This window comes from Octopus sinensis, linkage group LG23 (genome assembly GCF_006345805.1).
Source record: "Octopus sinensis linkage group LG23, ASM634580v1, whole genome shotgun sequence".
NCBI lineage: Eukaryota > Metazoa > Mollusca > Cephalopoda > Octopoda > Octopodidae > Octopus > Octopus sinensis.
In genome coordinates this window covers 29,226,343-29,253,842 of record NC_043019.1, presented here as the reverse complement: position 1 = coordinate 29,253,842, position 27,500 = coordinate 29,226,343, and the positions used below count along the sequence as shown (strand labels likewise).

Genomic DNA, 27,500 nt, shown 5'->3' with positions numbered 1-27,500 from the left:
AGATCTGACCTCTCACACCTACCCTACAATGTCATTCTAAAAGTAAACTATCACATCATGAAAATCTTTAAGGTATAAGATACTACATAATTAATTCACACCAAAGTGAATGGATAAGCATTACATTTGACAGAGTAATCTGAATGCTGAAGGTTTATCACTGATTAATCACTGATTACTAAAATGCTTAATGAGTTCAGCATGGTACCTACTTGTCACATCTTGCACGATCCTGTTATCAGTTAAAATGGAGCCTTTGTTTCACATTGGGTTGTTCCTATTACCAGATTTGCATGGGCAAATAGTAGCAAAAAATATCCTGTATGATTATTAGTAGAAGCATCTTTATAAATCCCCTTTCAGCAATCAAATGGAAACTTTTGAATATTGAAGTATTATAAAATATTTGGCACATTTGATGAAAAAGAGAAAGAAATGATTAATAATTAAAGAATTTCAATTAACAGACAATTATGATGTGCTGTCATATGCAGCTATAAAATATTAGGTTATAAATTTAAAGGCTGAAGAGAAGCCTTGTTGATCAAAAGTAACTCTAGAGATTATTAAGGATTCTTTCATAAAAATTAAATATTGTACGAAAGGAATAATAAACTGATGTCATATCATCATCATCATAATGTCCACTTTTTTGTGTTTGCATGGGTCAGATGGAATTTGTTGAGGTGGATTTTGTAGGGCAAATGCCTTTCCTGTCACCAACTCTCACCTGTTCCAAAACATGTTTTTGCTGTGGAATGCAAATGGACAACACTTGCATGACTAACATTTGTTTGCAACTATCATCTGATGTTAAGGTAAAGAGACAGTAACACACACACACACACACAACTGGCTTCTTTTGGTTTCCATCTTTTAAATCCATTCAGAAAGCATTGGTTGATTCAGGGCCGTAGTAGGCAACACTTGCCCAAGATACCACCCAGTAAGACTAAACCTAAAACCATGTGGTTGATAAACAAACTTCTTACCATATAAAAACATCTGTGTATGTATGTGTGTGTGTGTTCTGTGCATACAGGAGCAGTATTTGATTAAAATACCTATTTGTATATCATACTTAATATAGATACATCATGAAAGGCAAATTATCTGTGTTATTCATCTACAGCTAATATCCTTTATGGATATGCTGTGTTTGAAAGCACAAAAATATATTAGTAGCAGATAAAAATCATCCAGCACTGACACTACTGATTTCTCAATCCCTATTGTCCTATGTCAATAGCAGCAGATCTAGGTACATAAAATGTCAAGCTCTATTACTCTGTTTTAGATTGCCTGCTGTGCTTACCTTGGATTGTGGGGTGACCTGCTGTGCTTGAGGAGACCGATTGAGTATATCAAAATCAAATGGAAATTGTAGTTGAGATACCTCCGCGGGTGGTACATAAAAAGCACCAACCAAGCGTGGCCGATGCCAGTGTCGCCTTGGATGGCTTCCATGCCAGTGGCACATAAAAAGCACCAACCGATCGTGGCCATTGCCAGCCTCCTCTGGCCCCGGTGCCGGTGGCACGTAAAAAGCACCCACTATACACACAGAGTGGTTGGCATTAGGAAGAGTATCCAGTTGTAGAAACACTGCCAGATCAGACTGGAGCCTGGTGCAGCCTCCAGGCTTCCCAGACCCCTGTCGAACTGTCCAACCCATGCTAGCATGGAAAACGGACATTAAACGATGATGATGATCACTTTTGACATCATATGCTACTGCAGAAAGAAGGACACACTCATGCAGGCAGGCTTCACCATAGGTACCCACCGGCAACTATTGAAATAAAACTGTCCCTTAAAATGATTCTGCGTTCCCAAAGCAGTGTTGTATATGATGACTCTCACTGCTATGATCAAGTAGACCTATGATCACAGATACTCCAGAAAGTAATGACTACTCCTTTCAGTCATGACTCACAGATTCTATCTAACTAGAATTCTGAGGAGGACTACATTATCCATTGAACTATACGTGACTTATCCTTATGAACTATACGGGACTGTTGACTTAGCATGTGACAAGCAACACTTCACCTTCCTATCCTATTTTATCTAGATTACAGAACCAGGGAAATGTCCCACCCAGTATAACCCTGAAATATTCTTGACAACGTCTTTTTCCTTCTTAGCTGTGAATGCAGCTGCCATAGTTTAGCTCTATGAGAACTTGCACATATTACAACAGCCCATGTATGCTGTAAGAAGACAACTGTAATTTTGCTGCTACTAATGGATCTCTTTGTTAATATAAGATATTAACCATTGATGTGGAGGCACATGGCCTAGTAATTAGAGCAGCGGACTCGCGGTCGAGGGATCACGGGTTTGAATCTCAGACCGGGCGATGTGTGTATTTCTGGCAGAAACGTTAGCGCGGCGGGTGAAATGCTTAGCGGTATTTCATCTGTCGTTACGTTCTGAGTTCAAATTCCACCGAGGTCGACTTTGCCTTTCATCCTTTCGGGGTCGATAAGTAAAGTACCAGTTTCGCACTGGGGTCGATGTAATCGACTTAATCCCTTTGTCTGTCCTTGTTTGTCCCCTCTATGTTTAGCCCCCTTGTGGGTAGTAAAGAAATATATGTGCAAAACACCTAAGCTCCACGCGACTCTGGCAGAAGGTAATGGCAAACTTCTGCTGACTCTTTCACCACAACTTTCTCTCACTCTTTCCTCCTGCATCTTGTATCTCACCGGCGTCCCGTCCAGGTGGGTAACCTATACGCCAAGGAAACCGGGCAACCGGCTGGCTTGAGAAGGAACAAACTATTAATACCATTTTATAAACTTTGCTGAAATTTTTAGTTTCATTGGAATTTATAATGAAAGGAAAGGTGACGACTTCTGTTTATTGTGCCGGAAGCTGGTTCCCATTCTGCAGTAGCCACTAGCTGCTGAGATACTGATTTCATTCATGATCTGAACTGGCCAATGAGAATGAGAACAGGCTTCACTCACCATCCAATCAGACATATTTAAAGCTGTGTGCAGCTCATCACTTGCATCTAAGCACCCAAAAATCAGACGTCTTGCAACAGTGAAACTTGAAATAATGCAGTTCTGGGTCAAGCTGTTTATACACAATATCTGAACTCACAGTGTATGTTGAGTACTTGTGTTTTTCCTGATTTGTACACTTCAGCTGTGTGTGTGTATGTGCATGTGTGTGCGTGTATACATATACAGCGGAAAAAAGAGAAAGAGAGATATTAAAAGAACGTATATGAAATAAATTTCTGCCAACATCAAACTCGCTGTTTTAACTTACATAAATCTTTTTATGTCTTGTAGGAAAAATGTAGATTATAGTCCATTGCCGGAATCTAAACGTACTCGGTCTCCTGGACGTAAAAGCAAAGAAAAATCAAAAGGAATGGATGAGGATACACTAGCTGAAGATGTAAGTCCATTTTTTTTTTTACAAATATGTTTCCATATTATCATCATCATCATCATCATCATCATCATCATTACTATTATTATTATTATTATTATTATTATTTACTTTGTTTTGATTTGTATGTCTGTTGATATATTGACTCTATTGAACTATTGATTTCTTCCGAAACACGTGTTGATTTATAGGATATATTGATTGGTTTGTTGTTGATAACTTCTTTATTGGCAACTCTCATTCTCTCTGTCTCTTTCTATCTATCTATGTGTGTGTGTGTATATATATATATGTGTGTGTGTGTGTATATATATATATATATATATATATATATATATATATATATATATCCTTTTATCTATCTTCTTGTGCTTTCAGTTCTTGTTTTATGTAAACTTCCTCATATTTATATTGTACAGATACATCATAAATTATTCCGTCCCTTGCTTCAGATCAACCCCACGCTTCTTACTCAATGTTCATGAACTCTATAGAAAGCAGGTAACAGGGAGTGATTAGGGGCAGGATTGCTTTGTCTTGGAATCAGAGAATAATTTAGCACTTCTGTAGAAAAACACTTTTTAATTAGAATTTATAGTTTTGTACTGTTGTACTTCAGCCCTTGATCAGCTATGATCAAGCAGACTTATGATCAAAGACACACTAGGAAGTAATGACCTACTCCTTTCAGTTATGACTCACAGCTTCTATCTTTCTAGAGTTCTGGAGAGGCCTACATTATCCAATGCTGGTCTTTATTTTTAAAAAAAGTGATTCTCAACCATATTTTTTCATGTCCCACTTACATATTCCGAAAGAAAAATGAACCCCATACTGACGAAAGTTAGTATATATATTTATATACTATGTAAGAAGGAAAAAAGGGATTAAAAAATTCAGGCAGATATCAATAAAGCACTCAGTTTTAAACGAATTTGGTTAATTATATCTAACAATCAGACATCAATAAATGCAAGTAGAATACACAGCCAAGGTAATTCCTCGTGTATAATATAATATAATGAAATTATTGTATACAGTGCTCAGGTACACCACAACTTGTCAAAAGTGCATATAAAGTATATGCAGTAATGTACAAATGTCTGGAAAGTGAACAGTGTATGAGTCAGATACATGCTTGCATGTGTATGGAGGGGAGAAAGTCAGGTGTAGTGTTAGCGAATCTCAGGAAGCATGGAAGTTTTGAAGGATGCAGTGCTCCGACAACTAACAACTGTTGCCGGCAGTTTGTTCCATGCTTCAGCAACTCTTAGCATGAAAAAGTGTTTCCTAAAGTCATGGAAGCTGTGCTGTTTTCTGACTTTGTAAATATGTCGACAGGTATTAGACAGGTGGAGTTTGAAAAGGTGCTCAGAGTTATTGTTAGTAAGATGGTTAATAATTTTATGGGTATCTATCATTTAAAAGAATTTGAGAAATTCAGAGTATTAGACAAGAAAAATATGTATAGAGAAAATCACATCTTTAATTGTAGAATTTACCATACAAAGCCAACAATTATTTCATCATCATCATCATCATCATCATTTAGCGTCCGTTTTCCATGCTAGCATGGGTTGGACGGTTCAACTGGGGTCTGGGGAGCCCGAAGGCTGCACCAGGCCAGTCAGATCTGGCAGTGTTTCTACAGCTGGATGCCCTTCCTAACGCCAACCACTCCGAGAGTGTAGTGGGTGATTTTATGTGCCACCGACACAGGTGCCAGACGAGGCTGGCGAACGGCCACGCTCGGATGGTGTTTTTATGTGCCACCGACACAGGTGCCAGACGAGGCTGGCAGACGGCCACGCTCGGATGGTGTTTTTATGTGCCACCGACACAGGTGCCAGATGAGGCTGGCGGACGGCCACGATCGGATGGTGTTTGTTACATCCCCAAAGCACGGAGGCCAGTCTATGCGGTACTGGCTACGGCCACGTTCGGATGATTTTCTTGTGTGCCACCGGCACTGGTACCACAAAGATACAAATTCCATTGATGTTCATCTATTTTGATTTGTTTTGATTTGATTTGATTTTCACTTGCCTCAACAGGTCTTCACAAGTGTCACAAGAAGGAAGGTATGCACAGGTGGACTGACTACGTCCCAGGTAGGGGCCACGGGTTATGGCCTGACTAGTCTTGCCGGGTCTTCGGATGGTGTTTTTATGTGCCACCGACACAGGTGCCAGATGAGGCTGGCGAACGGCCACGATCGGATGGTGTTTGTTGCGTGCCCACAGCACGGAGGCCAGTCGATGCGGTACTGGCTATGGCCACGTTCGGATGGTTTTCTTGTGTGCCACCGGCACTGGTACCACAAAGATACAAATTCCATTGATGTTCATCTATTTTGATTTGATTTGATTTGATTTTCACTTGCCTCAACAGGTCTTCACAGGTCTTCACAAGTGTCACAAGAAGGAAGGAAGGTATGCACAGGTGGACTGACTACGTCCCAAGTAGGGGCCACGGGTTATGGCCTGACTAGTCTTGCCGGGTCTTCGGTTGGTGTTTTTATGTGCCACCGACACAGGTGCCAGATGAGGCTGGCGGACGGCCACGATCGGATGGTGTTTGTTATGTGCCCACATCACAGAGGCCAGTCGATGCGGTACTGGCTACGGCCACGTTCGGATGGTTTTCTTGTGTGCCACCGGTACTGGTACCACAAAGATACAAATTCCATTGATGTTCATCTATTTTGATTTGGTTTGATTTGATTTGATTTGATTTTGATTTTCACTTGCCTCAACAGGTCTACACAAGTGTCACACATTTGCCTCAACAGGTCTTCACAAGTGTCATAAGTAGGAAGGTATGCACAGGTGGACTGACTACGTCGCCGGGTCTTCGGATGGTGTTTTTATGTGCCACCGACACAGGTGCCAGATGAGGCTGGCGAACGGCCACGAATCGGATGGTTTTCTTGTGTGCCACCGGTACTGGAACCACAAAGATACAAATTCCATTGATGTTCATCTATTTTGATTTGGTTTGATTTTCACTTGCCTCAACAGGTCTTCACAAGTGTCACACACTTGCCTCAACAGGTCTTCACAAGTGTCATAAGAGGGAAGGTATGCACAGGTGGACTGACTACGTCGCCGGGTCTTCGGATGGTGTTTTTATGTGCCACCGACACAGGTGCCAGATGAGGCTGGCGAACGGCCACGATCAGATGGTGTTTGTTGTGCCCACAGCACGGAGGCCAGTCGATGCGGTACTGGCTACGGCCACGTTCGGATGGTTTTCTTGTGTGCCACCGGTACACGGAGGCCAGTCGATGCGGTACTGGCTACGGCCACATTCGGATGGTTTTCTTGTGTGCCACCGGTACTGGAACCACAAAGATACAAATTCCATTGATGTTCATCTATTTTGATTTGGTTTGATTTTCACTTGCCTCAACAGGTCTTCACAAGGGTCACACACTTGCCTCAACAGGTCTCCACAAGTGTCACACACTTGCCTCTGCCTCAACAGGTCTTCACAAGTGTCACACACTTGCCTCAACAGGTCTTCACAAGTGTCATAAGAGGGAAGGTATGCACAGGTGGACTGACTACGTCGCCGGGTCTTCGGATGGTGTCTTTATGTGCCACCGACACAGGTGCCAGATGAGGCTGGCGAACGGCCACGATCGGATGGTGTTTGTTGTGCCCACAGCACGGAGGCCAGTCGATGCGGTACTGGCTACGGCCATGTTTGGGTGGTTTTCTTGTGTGCCACCGGCACTGGTACCACAAAGAATACAATTCCACTGATGTTCATCTATTTTGATTTGTTTTGATTTGATTTTCACTTGCCTCAACAGGTCTTCACAGGTCTTCATAAGTGTCACAAGAAGGAAGGTATGCACAGGAGGACTGACTACGTCCCAGGTAGGGGCCACGGGTTATGGCCTGACTAGTCTTGCCAGGTCTTCTCACGCACAGCATACTTCCATAGGTCTCGGTCTCTAGACATTTCCTTAGTGAGACCTAAAGTTCGAAGATCGTGCTTCACCACCTCGTCCCAGGTTTTCCTGGGTCTACCTCTTCCACAGGTTCCCTCAACTGCTAGGGTGTAGCACTTTTGCACACAACTATCTTCAGCCTTTCTCGTCACATGACCATACCAGCGCAGCCGTCTCTCTTGCACGCCACAACTGACGCTTCTTAGGTTCAACTTTTCTCTCTCAAGGAACTTACACTCTGACGATTATGAACACTGACATTACACATCCATCGGAGCATACTGGCTTCATTTCTTGCGAGCTTACGCATATCCTCAGCAGTCACGGCCCATGTTTCACTACCATGTAGCATGGCTGTACGTACACATGCATCATACAGTCTGCCTTTTACTCTGAGCGAGAGGCCTTTTGTCACCAGCAGGGGTAAGAGCTCTCTAAACTTTGCCCAGGCTATTCTTACTCTAGCAGTTACACTTTCAGCACACCCACCCCCGCTACTGACTTGGTCTCCTAGGTAGCGGAAGCTATCAACTACTTCTTCTAGTTTTGTCTCCCTGGAACGTGGCAGAAGTTGGTCTCTGCACATTTCCAGTGTTTATTGCTCCTGAGCATTTGCCACAGACAAAAACTATTTTCCTAGTTAGCCTTCCTTTGACATTGCTGCACCTCTTATGTGTCCATAGCTTACACTTGGTGCATCTTATAGAGTTTCTACCTACACCTTTTTTACAGATCGAGCAGGGCCATCTACCTGAAGGCGTTTGTGATTGATCTACCTTCCTACTTATTAGGACTTTGGTTTTGGCTAGGTTGATTCTAAGGCCCTTCGATTCTAATCCTTGTTTCCACACCTGAAACTTCTCCTCCAGTTCTGATAGTGACTCAGCAATTAGAGCAAGGTCATCAGCATAGAGGAGCTCCCAGGGGCAACCTGTCTTGAATTCCTCCGTTATTGCCTGGAGGACTATGATAAATAGGAGGGGACTGAGGACTGAACCTTGGTGGACCCCAACCTCTACCCGGAATTCTTCACTGTACTCGTTGCCAACCCTCACCTTACTAGCAGCGTCTCTGTACATGGCTTGCACAGCTCTCACCAACCATTCTTCTATCCCTAGTTTTCTCATTGACCACCAGATAAGGGATCGGGGACCCTGTCAAAGGCTTTCTCCAAGTCAACAAAAGCCAGGTACAAGGGCTTATCTTTGGCTAGGTATTTCTCCTGCAGCTGTCTTACACAGGATATAGCATCAGTAGTACTTTTCCCTGGCACGAACCCAAACTGCATATCATCTAAGCTAACTCTCTCTCTAATTAGTTGGGCTATACCCTCTCCCTCTCCGTAACCTTCATTACCTGATCCAGCAGCTTGATGCCCCTGTAGTTATTTGTCTCTAGGGCGTCGCCTTTACCTTTGTAGCAGTTGACTATTATGTTGCTACACCAGTCATTGGGTATGACCCCCTCGTGTATCACCTGGTTAACTATAACGGGTGACTAAGCTATAGCCGACACCACCAGATATTTTGAGCATCTCTGCAGTAATTCCTGATGGGCCTGGGGCTTTCCCTGTTTTCATGCTTCTAATTGCCTTATCTACTAAGGAACTGTTAACTCGGATTGCTGGTCCCTCTGTTGGGTCGACATTCGGCAGACTCTCTTTATCCCATTCATTTTCTTCATTCAGCAACCTATCATAGTGGCGTCTCCAAGCCTCTCTCTTTGCATCCTCATTAAGCGCAAGTGAACCGTCATCCTTGCGAACACATTTCTCTCCTACCACGTCACGATTCTCTCTCTCACACACTGTCTTGCAACACGAAATACCTCAAGTCTTTCATCCTCACGACGCAGGACATTGGCAAATTTTTCCTTATCTGCCTCCCCTCTGCTAGATAGACCTGTCTCCTGGCTTCCCTTCTGGCAGACTGATACACTTCCCTGCTACCTACCACCGTTCTTCCAGGCCTTCCAAGCCTGTTTTCTTTGTCTAATAGCCCTGTCAACAATATTGTTCCACCACCACGTTATTTTGGGTCTTAAGGGGACTTTGCACCAGCCACAGATCTGGTCAGCGGCTTTCAGCAGGTTGTCCCTCAGAAGCGTCCAGTTGTCTTCTACCCCATGCGTAGCTATACTCCCTTCCATTTCGTCTAAGGCTTCAAATAACATATCTCTAAATCTCTGTCCATTCGCAGGGTCTTTAAGCTTCCAGACCTTTCTTCTCCATGTTGGTCGTCTTCTAGTCGCCCTCTTAGTCCTGATCCTAAAGTCACTAACTACCAGTCTATTGTGTGGGGTGCATTCTTCACCTGGGAAGGTTTTGGCATTTATAAGCAGCCATCTTTCCCTTTTTCTGGCAAGGATGTAGTCGATTTGGCTAGTATGCCGGCCCAATCGGTAGGTGACCAGGTGGCTTGTCGGTTTCCTGAAGTTAGTGTTGCAAATCATAAGACTATTCGCATCGCAGAACTCCAGCAGCCTGGTTCCCTCCTCGTTGCGGGAACCATAACCGTAGCCTCCATGCACGCCATGGAAGCCCCCAGCACATCGTCTAACATGCCCATTGAAGTCACCAGCCACAAAGAGAAGGTCCCTGTCGTTCGTCAATGATGTGGTCTGCAGTAGGGTGTCATAGAAACAGTCTTTCTGTCCATCAGGTAGCCCTGGCTGAGGGGCATAGGCCGATATAATAGTTGCTAAACTATAAGCTAAGCAATCTATATTTAATTTCAACCCGTGTACCTACTTAACTATCTGCAACTGATCTGATCTTTTAGTTAGCCCTGTTTTATCTCTATTAGTATTATTGTTTATGACTGTGAAATTTAGCCTCACGCCTTGTGTCTTTTTTATATGTACATATAATTCTATAGTTCATCTTAATTATATATCGTTGTCTCATGTCTTGTGTTAAATATATTTAATCTTAAAGCTTGCCCCTAATTTTATTTTATCGATCACGTCTCACGCCTCGTAGATATAGAATAAATGTATTTATAATTTATAGCTCCTTATCGTTCACTCGCTTCTCCATAGATTAGGCAAAATTTGGGTATTTATAGCTACTAATAACTATTTCTCTCCCAGGAAGGAAGAATGGCTGCCGGCCGATTCTTGGCGGGCCACGACCCCCCCCCCTCGTTCCTCTTCAATTGTCTTATATCTCTTTCGATCGCCATTCGGCCCCCTTCTCCGCCACCCTATATGCATATAAACCAGCGACTGATTTTAACGGCCTCACTTGAATTCAGACTGTTCCTCTTCAATTGTCTTATATCTCTTTCGATCGCCATTCGGCCCCCTTCTCCGCGACCCTATATGCATATAAACCAGCGACTGATTTTAACGGCCTCACTTGAATTCAGACTGTTATCCGACTCCCTACGAAAAATACGAAATACGAAAAATGAATCCAGGCTAAGCAATCTATATTTAATTTCAACCCGTGTACCTACTTAACTATCTGCAACTGATCTGATCTTTTAGTTAGCCCTGTTTTATCTCTATTAGTATTATTGTTATGACTTGTGAAATTTAGCCTCACGCCTTGTGTCTTTTTTATATGTACATATAATTCTATAGTTCATCTTAATTATATATCGTTGTCTCATGTCTTGTGTTAAATATATATTTAATCTTAAAGCTTGCCCCTAATTTTATTTTATCGATCAGTCTCACGCCTCGTAGATATAGAATAAATGTATTTATAATTTATAGCTCCTTATCGTTCACGCTTCTCCCATAGATTAGGCAAAATTGGGTATTTATAGCTACTAATAACTATTTCTCTCCTAAGAAAGGAATGGCTGCCGCCCGGTTTTCGCGGTGCACCCGCCTCCCACCCCCACCACCGGTACAGGAAGTCCTAAATTTTCTCATCCTTGTCTCCCTTATACACTTCAAAGTCTTACGCCACCCCCACCTCCTTCCATAAAAGGTAGTGGTCAGTCATTGCAAGATATGTTTAGTGTTGTGTACGAGGTTTGAACTTAAGTTCTATTGTTTGTCTATGAATACTGCCAAACGCGAGTTTTCTTTTCAGGTCCATGACGCTATTAGGACCAATACCACTTCCACCCCCACCCACAGCCTCAGGGTTGGCACCCTCAACGTTGGCACACTGAAAGGCAGATCTGGCGAGATAGTTGAATTGCTTGAACGGAGGTGGGTTGATATATGCTGCATTCAAGAAGTGAGGTGGAGAGGAGGTTCTGCTAGGTTCCTCACAGGCAAAGGACAGAGGTACAAGATTTTCTGGGCTGGGAATACTGACGGAGTCGGGGGTGTGGGCATGCTTATCGCCGAAAAATGGGTAGATAAGGTAATCGAGGTAGTCAGAGTAAGTGACAGAATAATTAAGATTAGATTAGTGCTCCACCATAGTTTAGCAACTATTATATATAATTTGACTTTGGATTTAACTAATTTTGGATCGCCTTGAAAACATTGTATTACCGTATTTTCGGAAATATTAATTTCAATGATATTTTCTATATCTGAATATGTTAATACAACAAAAACAACTGTTGGCTTTGTATGATGAATTCTACAATTAAAGGTGTGATTTTCTCTGTGCGTATTTTTGTTTCAATTATTGGACTAAACTATACTGGGGCACTGCTATGAAGACTTTTGTCGAACCTTTCTACCCCAGCACTTACTTTTAATGTCTGGTACGAACTCTATCGGCCTCATTTGACAAACTGCTAAAATACCTGAATGTAAACAAACCAACAGTCATGGATCCTCTCAGTCAAGAATGACCAGGGGCTGAACAACAACTATGCCTATATAGGAAACAGCAAAAACAGCCCTACTCTAATAGATTTATTGCACACACACACACACACATGCATACATACATATATACATACATCAGAGACAGAAAAATGGAATTTGTCAGATTCTTTATTCAAAATCACTATAATTGTTTCAACTCATTCTCACATCTGTAGTGCCTAGGTACAATGCTATGCAATCATTTGTTTTATTTTTTTTATCTGAATATAATTATATATCTATCTATCTATCTATCTATCTATATATATATATATAATAATAATAATAATAATAATGAATAATATATATGCATATATGGGTGCAGGATGTCACCAACTGTGTAAACAACATGAAATACGTCAGCAACGAGAGAAAAAAAAACGAAAAATAGGACGAGTAAACAAAGAGAGATGACCCTTCATCAGTTTATATATATATATATATATATATATGCACACACACACACACACACACACACATATACATACACACACATACACTCCTATATATATATATATGGCTTCCGTGCAGGTGGCACGTAAAATGCACCAATCCGTCCGTGGCTGATGCCAGCCTCGCCTGGCACCAGTGCAGGTGGCACATAAAAAGCACCCACTACACTCACGGAGTGGTTGGCGTTAGGAAGGGCATCCAGCTGTAGAAACATTGCCAGATAAGACCGGAGCCTGGTGCAGCCTTCTGGCTTCCCAGATCCCCGGTCGAACCGTCCAACCCAATGCTAGCATGGAGAATGGACGTTAAACGATGATATGTATTTATATATATATATATATATAAACCACAGAGCCAGTTTGTACAATAGCATGGCCTGTTAACAATTCCCTAATTATTCCTAACAAAATTAGTAACAATTTGAAGTGGCAACTTTGTCTTTGCAGCCATCTGAAGCAGATCAGATTAAATATCCACCCCTATCAATTTGAACCATACATACACCCAGCTTGACCAGCTAAACTGAAAACTTGATGGTGGACAATTGTCAGTAACTGAGCTAGTATCTTATATATTTCTGTGAAAGTTTCTGCTTTATTGCTTCATCTCTTTAGATAAGTGATGACGGGTGAAATGCCAAAACTTGATATTAAAAACAGAAAAAAAACCGTCAAATTTCCTCTGAAATATTGTTTGAATTAAATACAATATTTGTAGCTCTTTTCATAATCGCCATCATCACCATTATATGGTTATTTTATCTTTTTATTTTTTATTTTTTTCTATTGCCATCAGTTCTTCAGGTATTCTACAGTGTACAGAAAACCTGAAAACCTACCAGTTTCTGTCCAACATGCTTTTTCTTATATTATTTTGTTTTTGTTTTATATATATATTTTTTAATTTCTGTCAACAGATATCTGTGAAACTAAGAAAAATTGTTTTGTTTTGTAATTTAAAATATATTGTTTTCTGAAGAGAATTGTTTAAAGCTTCTTGTTAGATGTCAACAAACAAAACACTAAAAATGTAAATTACAAATATTTCAGATGAAAATATATTTTTTGTTTACACACACAAACATACACACATATCTATGTAGGTGTGTATATATATTATAGATACAGTATAGCTATATAATAAGTAGTTTGCTTCTCAACTACATAGTTCTAGGTTTCGTTTCCACCATGTATCATCTTGGGCAAGTATCTTCAATCATAACCCTTGGCTGTCCAAAGCCTTGTGAATAGATTTAGTATTCAGAAATTCAAAGAAACCCATTGTATATATTTATGTGTGTGTATGTTTGTGTGTGTGTGTGTGTGTAGGATAGGAGCACTCCATCAGTTACGACAACGAGGGTCCCAGCTGATTTGATCAAGTTTGATCCCAAGCAGTGATCTTAATAATAATAAGAAGAAGTAGAAGAAGAAGAAGAAAATTCTAACTGGGCCCCTCCTGCAAGGTCATGCGCTGTTTATCTTGATATGAGATCACCATATCACACACATATGGTTGTGATGCATGTGCCTGGTGTACCTTTATCAAACAGGTAGTCATGATGGGTATACTGGGCTTTGTATATTTTACCCCAGTGTCACTTTGATGGCATGCACTGCTCTCTCATTCAACAATAATGATATTAATATTGAAAAATACCTTAGGAATGAGAACCCAGGTTCGAAATTTCCCCAAGACACCTGATGAAGGCTGCAGGGTATATCAGCCGAAATGTTGTGTTAACAACAAACAAGATGTAAATAATGTATGAAACAAAGTGTCTTGCCCAAGAACACAACACACAGCTTGGTCCAGGAATTGAACTCACTATCTCATGATTTCTGACCCGACACTCTAACCACTGAGCCATGCACACATATACACACGTATATATGAATTCATGTCTGTGTGTTCATGTAAGTTGAGTTGCAATAAAATGGGAAACTAAATAAAAAAAGGGAGTGAAATAGCAATAATGCAAAACTGAATCTTTATCTCTCTCTCTGTTATTCTTGGTTTCTTGCATTCCTCAGCTTGCTTTAAGTAAATGCTAACCATTCGTGATTTCTCACCATTGACTCAGTCAAATATCCAGGATGTGACAACTGGAGAGAAAGAGAGTGAAGGAAAGGACTTCACCAATACTCAGCTGTGCCCATTTCAGCTAAGTGGAGTGGAGCCATGTGAAATGAAATGTTTTGCTCAAGAACACAAAGCACCGCCCTGTCCAGGAATTGAACCCATAATCTAGCAATCGTGAATGCAACACCCTTCCCACGAGGCAACACACATTAAGGCACACATACACATGTATGTGTATCCTTAATAATGTTTACATTTTGTATTTTCACATGTCAGTATATGAGCAAAAAGAACTGACTTGAAGCACAAAAGAAATTCCTTACTTGCAAAACGGGTAAGGATAGGCAGCAGAGGGCATCCAGCTGTAAAATGATACCTCAGTAATAAGTATTCATCCGATCCATGCCAATGTAAAGAAAATTCAGAAACAAACAACAAAATATGTAGTGTGTGTGTGTGTATCACTTCTTGCAAACGTCTATATCTTTCACTGATATGTGTACGTGCACACACACACACACATGCATGTACATTTGTTTATGTATACATCATTGAGAAAGATACGTTAGTGTGAAAATTATTTTGATAATTCTGTTCTTCACATATACAAACACAGAAAAAAAAAAAATACCTGCTGGTATTTATTCCACCTGATTTGCACAGGCACTCCCTTATCATTCTCACCGTTGTAAACACACTGTACCAATAATTGGCCTGTTGGAGACCTATTGTGTCCAACAATGCTATTCTTCTCAAAATGCAAGACAGAAAAAAATAAGTAACAATGAAAGAAAGAAAGAGAGAAAGAAACCTGTTTGCACTATCTGATTATAATATGACTTTGTAAGATATAATGTAGTTTTGCATGTCAGTTCTCATGGATGACGTCTTACAATGTAAAGTATTAATTCATTGATATAAAACGTAAAACAGGATTGTCGATCCTCTTGATGTATAATTTATGAATCACGTAGTATGCTAAGAATTGCACCTCCCCTCTGTCACTCTTTATCCCTACAGCGTAGAAAATGGATGTTAAATGATGATGATAACTGCTGCACCTTCTCTTTTCTTCTACATCTTTGGTGAAATAATAATTGGCAGCGTTGTTAGTGTTGTGGTATTGTATTAAGTTCTGACTCTGTATACTGTGAGTTCAAATCTTACTGATGTGAATTTTGCCTCTCATCCTTTTGGCATTGTTAACCCTATCGTTACTGTATTTATTCTGAGATTCTCTGTATTTCTTTCAATTACTTTAAATATAACAAAGAATTTCGTAAAATAATTTAGTTATCATTCAGCTAGTGTTAGGAACATAAATTGTGACTAAGGTTTGGTGGAAGATTTTTATTCGAAACTTATGAAAACAAGACATTTGTACTATAGAGCCAGAGGCGGTTTCAGCCAAGTTGGTAACAAAAGGGTTAAATGCATAACAACCAATACAGAGTAGCATCTGTCCGACTAGATGCTTTACACTGGACTGTGAACCATTATTGGGCCATGGATCATTTGGTACCAGGCCATACAGAAATAATAAACTTTTGAATTTTATTTTTTTTTTCTTGACTCTCATAGTCTGCAGGGTGTTTTTTTTTTTTTTGCATTATATATTAATTATATGTAACGTGTTATATATGCAATAATTAAATTGTATATCATGCACTTCATTGTGTTTTGTTATGCACATGATTCCTCAGTCCATGGAAAAATTACCTTGCCTGAAACCTGTCCATGTGCCAAAAGTTTGAACTACTTTATCGTATCTGTAGCAGCTTTCTGCATTCTGAGTTTGAATTCTGCCATGGCCTGCTTAGGCTATAGACTTGGTCCATCACCTGATTTAATACCATAGCACTTTGTGTATATTTAGCGGAGTCATCTTTATTGCAAGCACTCTAACCACGTCTCTGGTTTCAGAATATCTTCCTCACTCTTTCTCACCAGTTTTGGAAAACCTTTTAAATGGCTATAAGCTATTGCCTTCCTTTTTGACAAGGCAAGAATAAAATTCCTGGCGGAGGGTTCCTACATGAAATACCAAGTACCTGATGTTCTAAGTAACACTGTTCTGCCTCCCACTTTTTTTTTATTACAGGCATATTGTGCCTTGGGTTACATTATCTGATGTGTTTCTTTTCAATTAGCATATCATAGATAGTAGGAGTTGAGGAAATTTGACTGCTACCATTTCTAGCTTGTTAAGTAGCCACATAGGAACACCCACATTTGCTTGATCAGCTGGTTTATTACTAAGGTATCATCCAGCTAGATAAAGTAAGAATGTGTGTGTGTGTGTGTGTGTGCAGTATTTTCTTCTCTGTTGTGTTGACTTAATCTAGTATCTGTTGAACTGACTTGAATGTGGGTGGGTTTTTTTTTCTCTCCTAATTAACTGATCCATATTATAGTAATACCATTAGTATAAAAATCTTTTGCTATTCATTGACAGTGAAGAACACTATTTAAAAGACATTTATTTGGCAGATTGGCAATTGTAGTCGTTATTTAGACCCAAGTTATCTCTTATTGCACAAACCTGTTGTTAAGTTAACCCTTTCCTGGTCGTATTTCGTACAAAGTACTTTGTCAATGTGTTTCAATTAATTTTGAAAATAATTAAGGATTTGAAGAAGTTTAATGAAATAACCAACTTTGTCATTATTCTTCATGTATCTCAATAGTGAATATTAATCTGGTGTTTGGAACAGAACTTTAACAAAAGACACATATATATATATATATCTTTGCTTAGGCATAGCAATACTAATAACCTGGTGTTAGAACTCAATATATTGGTTTGTCCGGAAAGTTCATGCCGATTTTTAAAGATGCATCTCCATCTTTCCTCTAATTTGAAAATACCCTCTTCCCAGAATTGAGGTGGTTTCATGGCAAAGAACTTACGTCATCCAAGGAATTGAAATTTTTACCATTAAGACTATTCTGCAGAGACCTGAATAAGTGGAAATTTGAAGGAGCAATATCTGGTGAATATGCAGGGTGGGGTAACACATCGCAGCCAAGCTGCAGCAATTTTTGTCTGGCTCCCAAAGCATCAGGTGCCGAAAATGAACTTTCTTATCTTCCATTTTAAAGTTATAGGAACATAAATCTTCTTCCACGAAAAGATAGCTTAAACTGTGCTCTAAATGGAGGTGTAGTCAAATCCTATTTTATGGACTCAACCATGTTCTAAAATAAGTCGAAAAGTAAGCTACTATAAATCGGCATGAACTTTCCAGACAATCCAATACATATGCTTCAGAATGAAGCATTAGTTGAGTACAGATTGGTAATAAAAATTGAGAATAACAAAGGAATAAATAATTATGTTATGAACTTCATGCTTGAAGCATTCAACAATGAGTGCATTGCATCTTATAATAGAAACAGCTGTAAGCTAAAGAAGTTCATAACATAATAGTTTGTTCCTTTGTCATTCTAATTTCTACTTTACGTATGTATAATTGTGGAGGCAGGTGGCTTAGTGGTTAGGGTATCAGCATCATGATCGTAAGATTGTGGTCTTGATTCCTGGAACGGGCGACGCGTTGTGTTCTTGAGCAAAACACTTCATTTCACGTTGCTCCAGTCCACTCAGCTGGCAAAAATGAGTAACACTGCGATGAACTGGCATCCCGTCCAGCTGAGGAACACATACGCCATTGAAACTGGGAAACCGGGCCTATGAGTCTGGCTAGGCTTTAAAAGGGCGCATTTATTATTTTTTTATTATGTATGTATAATTATTAAAGTGGGAAAATTATCAGAAACGCAATTTCTATTCATTGATTCATATATATATATATATAAATCATAGCAGAAAGTTTTAATTTATATATTGACACTTCAAAACAGTTTTTTATCATAGAACCAAAAGCAGCTTCAAGTGGGTTACTATTAAAAATATTAAAGGCATTCTATTCATGGCCATCCAATGTTGCTTTCCTTAATTCAAGAGAGCATAATATGATGAGGAAGAATTGACTGCTATTTACAATGGGTTGAGCAACCATATAAAAGTTCCCTTTCTTGCTCACTGATGTGGCTTATATTGTTTAGTCCAAATATAGCCGAGATTGAGCAGAGCTTTGATCAAAGGTTTTTCAGCTGTGACCTTCTTGTTTTTTGTTATTTTGGGGGAAAAGATTCAGTGTGTCCCTGACTATATTAGCTAATGTGTTTCATGTATGACAGTAGGGTGTGACCTTGAGAGTGATTTTGGCTGCTATTTCTAGCTGACCAAGTAGCCATGGGTAAACTGGCCTGTGAGCTTCATTGCAAATTTTCTGAATGGCTTGTCTAATGAAAAATTACCTTGAATTTTTTTAATAAATGTGGCCCACCTGATGTCTCATGTAGCCCAATTCTTGAAAACGGTTGTCTGTGCCTGATGTAGAGCTTCCCTGTTGGCAATTTGGTAATTCTAGTTGAACTGACAGGTCTCTGATTATAAAACATGCAAAAAGAATTTTGTCCGTTTATTCAGTTCTGTGATTGTAAATGATTCCAGCTTGTTTCTATTGGATTCCTTTTGAGTTTTCAATAAACTGACATCCAAATTCTCTGGAGACAGAAATGAAAAGCATTGAAATATTAACAATTCACAATTGATTATGACATAATGATGTGTGGAATCAAAGGAAAAAAAATATCCATTTTGGCACTGACATGGTGTTGTGGTTCGGAAATTTGTTTTGAAAGCTCAGGGTTCTGGGTTTGATCTCACTGCACAGAACCTTGGGGAACTTATTTTCTGATATACTTGTGGGTTGACTGATTCCTTTAATTGAAATTTTGGTAAATAATACGTGGCTGCTTCTTCCTGATATTGGTATGTGTGTATGTGTGTGTGTGCAGTATATGGATAGTCATCTGACAGGTTGAAATGGATTTATCTTTAAGTAAATTTTCAAATAAAAAAAATACAAGCTCTGTATTGAATATTTTATGCATTGAGTACTATATTGAATGTGGTCTTTTGAGTTTTTTAACCAAGAATGCTTGTAATATCTATCTACATGTTTGTCTGTCTGTATCTTTCTCTGTGTGTTTGTGTATATATTTATATATATTTACATACACACACACACATGGTATAATCCAGGTAAAAACTTTGTAACATGCATTTAAGAGCTCTTATGTCATTATTTGGCTACCACATGTTATCCTGCAGTAGGGTATATTCCAGGGTTGGGCTCACATGCAGAACTCATATTTACATTTCATTAATACAAGAATATTATAACCTGAAGATAGAGGATATCAGACTTTAACAGTAGATCACAACATTTGTTTCTGCACTGCACACACCAGCTTTAAGTTGCTGAGTTTATATTCTTACACCATTATAGAAGATCATTCTTTATAATTACTATGTAGTTGAATATTTTTCAACAACTGCTGTATGTGGGCACTTCATTGGGTTATCCTCCATCCTCGAATTATATTATTCTTGTGTGTATATATATATGTATATATATATATATATATATATATAAAAGTTTTGAAAAGTTCCTGGCTTTAAGGATTTCAGAAAAGGCCTGGTTGGAGCACCCAATCTTCTGAGTTCTTTTGCAGGGTATAGAAAAAACTGAGGGACTGCTGCAATAAGTGTGTGAATTTGAGAGGGAAATAAGTTTGAATAAAATTATAATTAACTGATCCTCCTATATTTTCTCTTACCCAAAGCTAGGAATTTTTCATCACCCCCCCCCCCATATAAATTTATAGAAGTATTTATCCAACCCATGCCAGCTTGAGAAAAAATGGATGTAAAATAAATGTTTGTGTGTGTGTGTAGATGGATATTGGGATGTGGGGATAAAAATTGGTACATTTTAGCAGAAAACCTTGAGGTATTTACATCCAGCCAAGTTATCCTCCTTTATGCTTACATATTCACTTTCATTACATATTTTATGAGATCAATCAAAATAAGTATCAGACTGGAGTGTGTTTTGGTTTTGAAGGTAGCCCTGTGCCAATGTGGCACAGTTCAGTGACTGCAGCCAGTCATAAAAAGAAGAATAAAAAAAAATCATGCAAAAATACCTTTCTTATTTTAAGTATAAAGTTTTGCAATGTGCTTAATTTACAAAATGTGAGATGTTTTTTGAAAATGGTTACGTTGAAATATGTGGGGAAATAGCAAACATTTACAACATTCCTTGTATTTAAAAAATGGTAATGCTGTACAAACCTTGCATGTTATAAAGCATGCATAAACCAAACTTTTCTTCTGAGGACTTCCTTGCCCACATGCATTAACGGACGCCTTTTAGTCTCCTAGTCAACTTTCCTGTCTTTAGGATGTTTGCAGTTTGACAACCTGTATATTGTGTTTATATGTGCATATATATGCATGTGTGTGTGTGTGTGCATATGTCTATTTTCATATATGTGTGGGTGTATAAAGAAACATATATTTCCATCTTTTTATATTAATCCCTCTGTCCTCCACTTTTTAAAATCCCCTCCCCCCAACTTCTGCTTTTCAAATTACCACGATTCTTATTTCAATTATCTCCTAGCTGTCTTCCTTCATCGTTTTTCACAGTTGCCAGCATTTTCATCGATTATCTTCCCCTTCCTATTACCATTGTCTAACACCTTTCATCTTAAATTCTCCCTTTGCTATATTCTTTGTTTTTGTTTTTTTTTTCATCTTTTCTCCTGCTTCTCTCTCGGTCTTCTCTATTTGTGTCATTTTTTTCCCCTCTCTCTCATCCTACTTCCAATCTAGTTTGTATCATCAGAAACCACCACTTTCCAACTTAGGAAACTGCTCATCGTAAATAGTTAAACATTTCCTTTTCTGCATGGAAGAATAGAAAAACCAATTTATTCCACTTTTGAATTGTTTTTACTCACTGCTGATTCGGACCATCACCGATTTCCTAGGATCCTACTGTTTACTGTTTTTGTTTCTCAACAGCTTATGTATTTTTCCTTCAGATTCAGAAAAAAGCTTTTCTTTTTTTATATATATTTTATATTGCTGTTTTACCTCTTGTTTGCAAAGTAGCTTCGATTATAAAGTTACTTAACCCTTTAGTATTCGGGTTACTCTAAAATGCAATGCTTATTTATTCACATTGTTTTGAATTTACTGCACATTATCTCATAGCTTCGAAATTTCAATGATGTGATTGTTTATTTTCAGACTGACATTGTAGGGTAGGTATAAGAGACTGGATCTGGTCAGTCTGAACATAAAACAGGTAGAATATTTGGCCAGATATGGCAGGTTTAAATGCTAAGGGATTAAATATTCTAACTGCATGAATATATCTTTAAACTCTTAATTTAATGGTTTTTGGATTTTATCCCTTGGTCAACTATCTCCCTTCAAGCAAAGCCTTGAGCTAGCCAAAGCCTTGTGAGTAAAATTTATTGGAGGGAAACTATGTTGAAACCTGTTAGAGGGATTGTTTCTGTCTCTTTAGTGTAGTTTATGCTGCAAGCATTCAGGCCAGATCTGATCTAACATAAACTTTCTCCTTCTCTCACTTCAGTATTGGAGGCTTTGAGAAAGATAACAAAAGTTATCTTTCTCTTTATCTGAATAAGCATAGAAGAAAAGAAAATTCATAAAAATATATTACATATTAAATTTAAAAATCATCTCTCCATCTATCTTCTCCATTCACTATTCCTAGGAGGGGCCTGGGGGTAGAGTCCTCAGGCGCTTTCTACACTGGGTCCTATCAGAAGCAACAGTCATTAGATTTTCCAGCTGGATTCCCACCAACTAAGATTATGAATATTATTCAACCATTTCACTCTTTGCCCAACATTGGCCTTAAATGCATGTGAAACAAAAGATGCCATTATTAGAAATAGATATGTTTTAGTGGTAAACTACACCATATGCCTGTGGGTATGTGGCGTAGTGGTTAAAAGCGCGGGCTGCTAAGCCCCAAGATTCCGAGTTTGATTCCACGCAGTGACCTGAATAATAATAATAATATAATAACAACAACAACAGCAACATTGAAAAATACCTTAGGAATGAGAACCCAGGTTTGAAATTTCCCCAAGACACATGATGAAAGCTGGAGGGTATATCAGCCGAAGCATTGTGTTAACAACAAACAAGATGAGGACAAATATCCGTCAAATGCAAATAATGTAGACCTAATCTGTAGCTCATTTTAACGCCACCACCACTAGCAATCACTTTCTAGCAAACGTTTGAAAAATAAAATTTTCTGTTCTAAGGATAACTTTGAAGACTTGAATGAACACACATCTTTATATATTGGTTATGAGGAATAACGTATCCAGCACTTCATCAACCAAACAAGGATGCATGTTGCATGTCTGATGACTTGTTTTAGTAAACAGATTTATAGATATTGATAAGTCCCACTGTTTTTGTTTCAGTTTTGAAAATAGTGGACATCTTTGTAGTAGAATTTTTTGTACACTGGTCCAGTCAGTGGGCCGAGTGTAGCTATATTTCTATTTCTGGAATGTAAAAGTGGCAAATTACTATATATTAGTAATCAATGCTCGAATAATAAAAATATTATTGGAGCATTGATTACTAATATATACTAATTAATATAGCTTATATTTTAAAATTTGCTCTATTATTTATATTCAATATTTCTAATTGATTTGATTTACATGTATATATACACACATAATTATTAGTTTGGTATCTGTGCACCTATTTATGTATCTGTCTACCTATATATATATATATATATATATATATATATATATATATGTATGTATGTGTATATATATATATATATATATACACACACACACACATGCATGCATGCATACATACTCATATACATATATATATCCATCTATTTCTGCGTGTATGTGTGTTTGTTTTTTCTGTTCATTTATAATATAATAAAAATAATTTTACATTATTCTTAAGGGGTACTCCATATGTTTGTAAAATGCAAATTTATTATTCTTTTACCAAAATAGTATTAACTGTGACTTTGAAGTTTCTGGCAGCTAAGTTTAAGCCATCATTGGACTGTGTTACATTAAGTTAATCATGTCATTATATAGTATCTGTTGAGGTGAAATTTTTCTGGGGTTTGTGGGGTTGAATTAATTAGGTTGTTGGGTGAGTTTTTATTGTGGGGTGTGGTAGAGAAATCTTTATTGATTTAATTTGTGGTTATATTGTTCAGAATTTATTCCTGTGTGCAGAACCTTCTGAAAAAGTGTGTATATTTAGGTGCATTAGCCTCAGGTCATGTAACTGTTTGATATAGGTACATACATACATACATACATACATACATACATACATATAAATGAAAAATGCATTAAGTGCTACAAAACGTACACGTAGGACAGACACAAGGACCCTAATTATTCCTCATTTATCGACCAAAAATGAGTTTGTGCCTTTAATGATAAGACTGGGACCTTCATATATCAGTGGTACCCACAAGATTTGCATAAAATTAGGGCTCAAACAAACAAAACAATACAGGTTGGACCTACAAAAGTAAGGCGGTGCCCCAGCATGGCCACAGCTCGTGAGCTGAAACTAGATAAAATAAAGAAATAATAATAAAAAAATGTAATTTGAAACGATTGACAAAGACAATAAAGCCTTTGGGCCAAAACCAAGAATGATTGTTTAACACCTGGAACCAATCTTCAAGTGGATATAAAAAACAGAATTAGTAAGAGGAGAAAATGTTGACCCTCTTACTAATTCTGTTTTTATATCCATTTGAGGATTTCTTCCAGGTGTTAATCAATCATTCTCCGGTTTGGTCCTAAGGCTTTATTCAATGTCTTCATCTTTCATTTCAAATTACATTAATTTACTTTCATACATCCACCCTGTATTGTTTTGATTGTTTCGAGCCCTAATTCTATACAAATCTTGCGGGTGCTGCTGATATACGAAATTTCCAGTCTTATTGTTAAAGGCATGAAACTGGCGGTTATTATTTTTGGTCGATAACTGAGGAAGAATTAGGGTCCTTGTGTCTGTCCTACATGTTTTATAGTATTGAATGCATTTTTCATTTATGGAATAACTGAATACCATGCATCCCGACTTTTATTAACAGTAAGTTTATATATATATATATATAATATATATATATATATATATATATAGAGAGAGAGAGAGAGAGAGAGAGAGAGAGATTGAGAGCTCTATTTATGTAGCTGTCTTTCTGTTTGTATGAATGGTGCTTATAAGTGTTGTCCAAGATTGTATACCTGTCTAACCATGTGAGCATGGAAAACTGGAATATGTATTGTATCTTACTATTACATATAAATATCTGTGATTATTGACAAGCACTGCATTTGTTTGTATATAATACACATTCTTGTATAACGTACATATGTATGTCTATGTATGCATAATGTACATTTGTGATTATGGGCACTGAAATCTCAGGGAAAATATCTCCTGTGTATAATACACACTGATTTTTCTTTGGTATTTCAATGTATGGAAAAAGGAATGGCTTAGATTTATTATAATTGTTGTATAAAATACTCTGAAAAAATGTTCAGGTATTCTGAATAAACAAAAGATCATATTCAAAAGTGACCTTTGAAATTCACTGGTTTCCATTGTAAAAGCACGCTTGTAAAGTCAACAATGTGAAAATCACCTGGTCATGCTTTTTCATGGAAAAAGAATGTGTTTAATAGGTACAGGCATAGCTGTGTGGTTAGAAGTTTTCTTCTCAACCACATCATTTTGGTTCAGTCCCATGTACAGTGGGACTGAACCAAGTGGGCAAGTGTCTTTTACTTATAGCCCTGGGTCAAGAAAAGATTTGTGAGTAGATCTGGTAGATGGAAACTAAAAGAAACATGTTGTGGCAAGTGTAAAAAGATTTGAGCGAGGTCATTGCCAGTACCGCCTGACTGGCCCCCGTGCCGGTGGCACATAATAAGCACCCACTACACTCTCGGAGTGGTTGGCATTAGGAAGGGCATCCAGGTGTAGAAACTCTGCCTGATCAAGATTGGAGCCTGGTGCAGCCATCTGGTTTGCCAGCCCTCAGTCAAAATCGTCCAACCCATGCTAGCATGGAAAACGGATGTTAAACGATGATGATGATGATTATCTATGTGAGCTTGTGTTTGTCCCCAATCACTGCTTGATGGCCAGTGTTGGTATGGACTACATTGTTCAGTGTGTCCTTTTTTTAAAGATGGTAGGTGATGATTTGATGGAAATTTAGCTGTTAGTTCTATCTAGCAAGTCAGGGTGCCTTGTAAAGACACCATTCTTGGCTCAGGACCACTTGTTGTTTATTACAAGGTTAGCCCTTATTGAGCTCAACTCTAATAGAATACATTCCAGCTGTGACCACTCCATTCTTTTCTCGGTAGTATGTTTAGCTCTATGTTTAGCAAGGTGGCGAGCTGGCAGAAACGTTAGCACACCGGGCGAAATGCTTAGCAGTATTTCGTCTGCTGCTGCGTTCTGAGTTCAAATTCCGCCGAGTTTGACTTTGCCTTTCATCCTTTCGGGGTCAATGTAATCGACTTAATCCATTTGTCTGTCCTTGTTCATTCCCTCTGTCTAAGAAATAAGTATGTTTAGCTCTATGTCATTGTGCAGTTTGTCCTTCATTTTTAAAACTATAGTATGTGATATGACAGAGGTTTGTTTGTTATTTCTTGCAGGTGTTGTGTGTGAGTGCTTGAGTGAAATCTATCCTTCTGATACAAACCCGGTTTAATGACAAACTTTACTGCTTTTTAACTTTTTAGTATTCAGATTATTTTGTCAAGTGTAATGCTTATTTATTTATGTCGATTTAAATAACTCATGCATTATCTTGTAGCTTTGAGATTTTGATGATGTTATTGCTTATTTTTAGCATGGCATTGTAGGATTAATGTAAGAGGCTGGATCCAGTCAGTTTGAATGTAAAACAGGTAGAATATTTTGGGCCGGATATGGCTGGTTTAAATGCCAAAGGGTTAAAGTGGTCTAAATTATAATCTTCCATCAAAATTACATGCTAATTTGTTCCAGACTCCAGCTTAATAATGAAAAAGTTATTTTACCAAATATTTCATTGTTTTAAAAATTAGTTGAAACAAAGGCAATATATTTCAACAGAATTAGAGTAAACAAAAGTGTTAATTCAGTTGAACTTCTGTTGTTTACCCTCCAAAGTTGTTTCCTTTGTAATAGTTTACAAGGAAAATTCAATGCTTGTTACTGAATATGACACCTTTCTCTGTTACATGATTAACTATCCGGGTATCCTACCTCAACAGATATTTTGATAATATCAACAACTGTCCTTGATGGACTAGCAGCTTTCCCTGTCTTCATGTTGAACCTTTTTTCTCTTTTTTTTTTTTTTTTTTTTTTGAGCTCAGTGCATCAGTTTGTTAGATGGAAACCGTACAGATGTCCATTGTGTGTTTGTGTCTGTTGATACCATTGTAAAACTGTGTGTTGCTTGAAAAGTGACTCCTCCACTCAATATATGGAGGTCAATAAAATAAGTTATTTGACTAGAGTAAATACTGGAGATGCAATGATTTAATGTGTGCTTTCTTTATTTAAGATGCTAAGGGATCTTTTCGGTTTGAATGGCAGTTTTTTTCTAGCAGTGTCATATGAAATTGACACCTATAATTATAACCCTAGTATCGATCTATTGCATTTCAATCTGTTTTAGGGTTAGGGTTGGTTAGAGGGGAAGGGTATCTTTTTTTCTTCACAAATGTAAATAAACCCAATATGTTTCTTAAACGAGGGACATATTCATACAGCACAGAATGTTTTTTACCTCAATAGACGTCAGTGATTGGTTGAAATTGC

At 38.2% G+C, this 27,500-nt stretch overlaps 1 protein-coding gene across 8 annotated transcripts in view; it reads left to right on the top strand.

Annotated features, from left to right (window-relative positions):
• Positions 1-27,500, top strand: part of LOC115223434 (tight junction protein ZO-1) — an 832,981-nt gene that overhangs the window by 426,824 nt on the left and 378,657 nt on the right. For all 8 annotated transcript variants that reach the window (XM_029793980.2, XM_029793979.2, XM_029793984.2 and 5 more), the window contains one exon: positions 3,309-3,417. In XM_029793980.2, the coding sequence (XP_029649840.1) occupies positions 3,309-3,417 (109 nt within the window). The remainder of the gene's footprint in view (positions 1-3,308; positions 3,418-27,500) is intronic.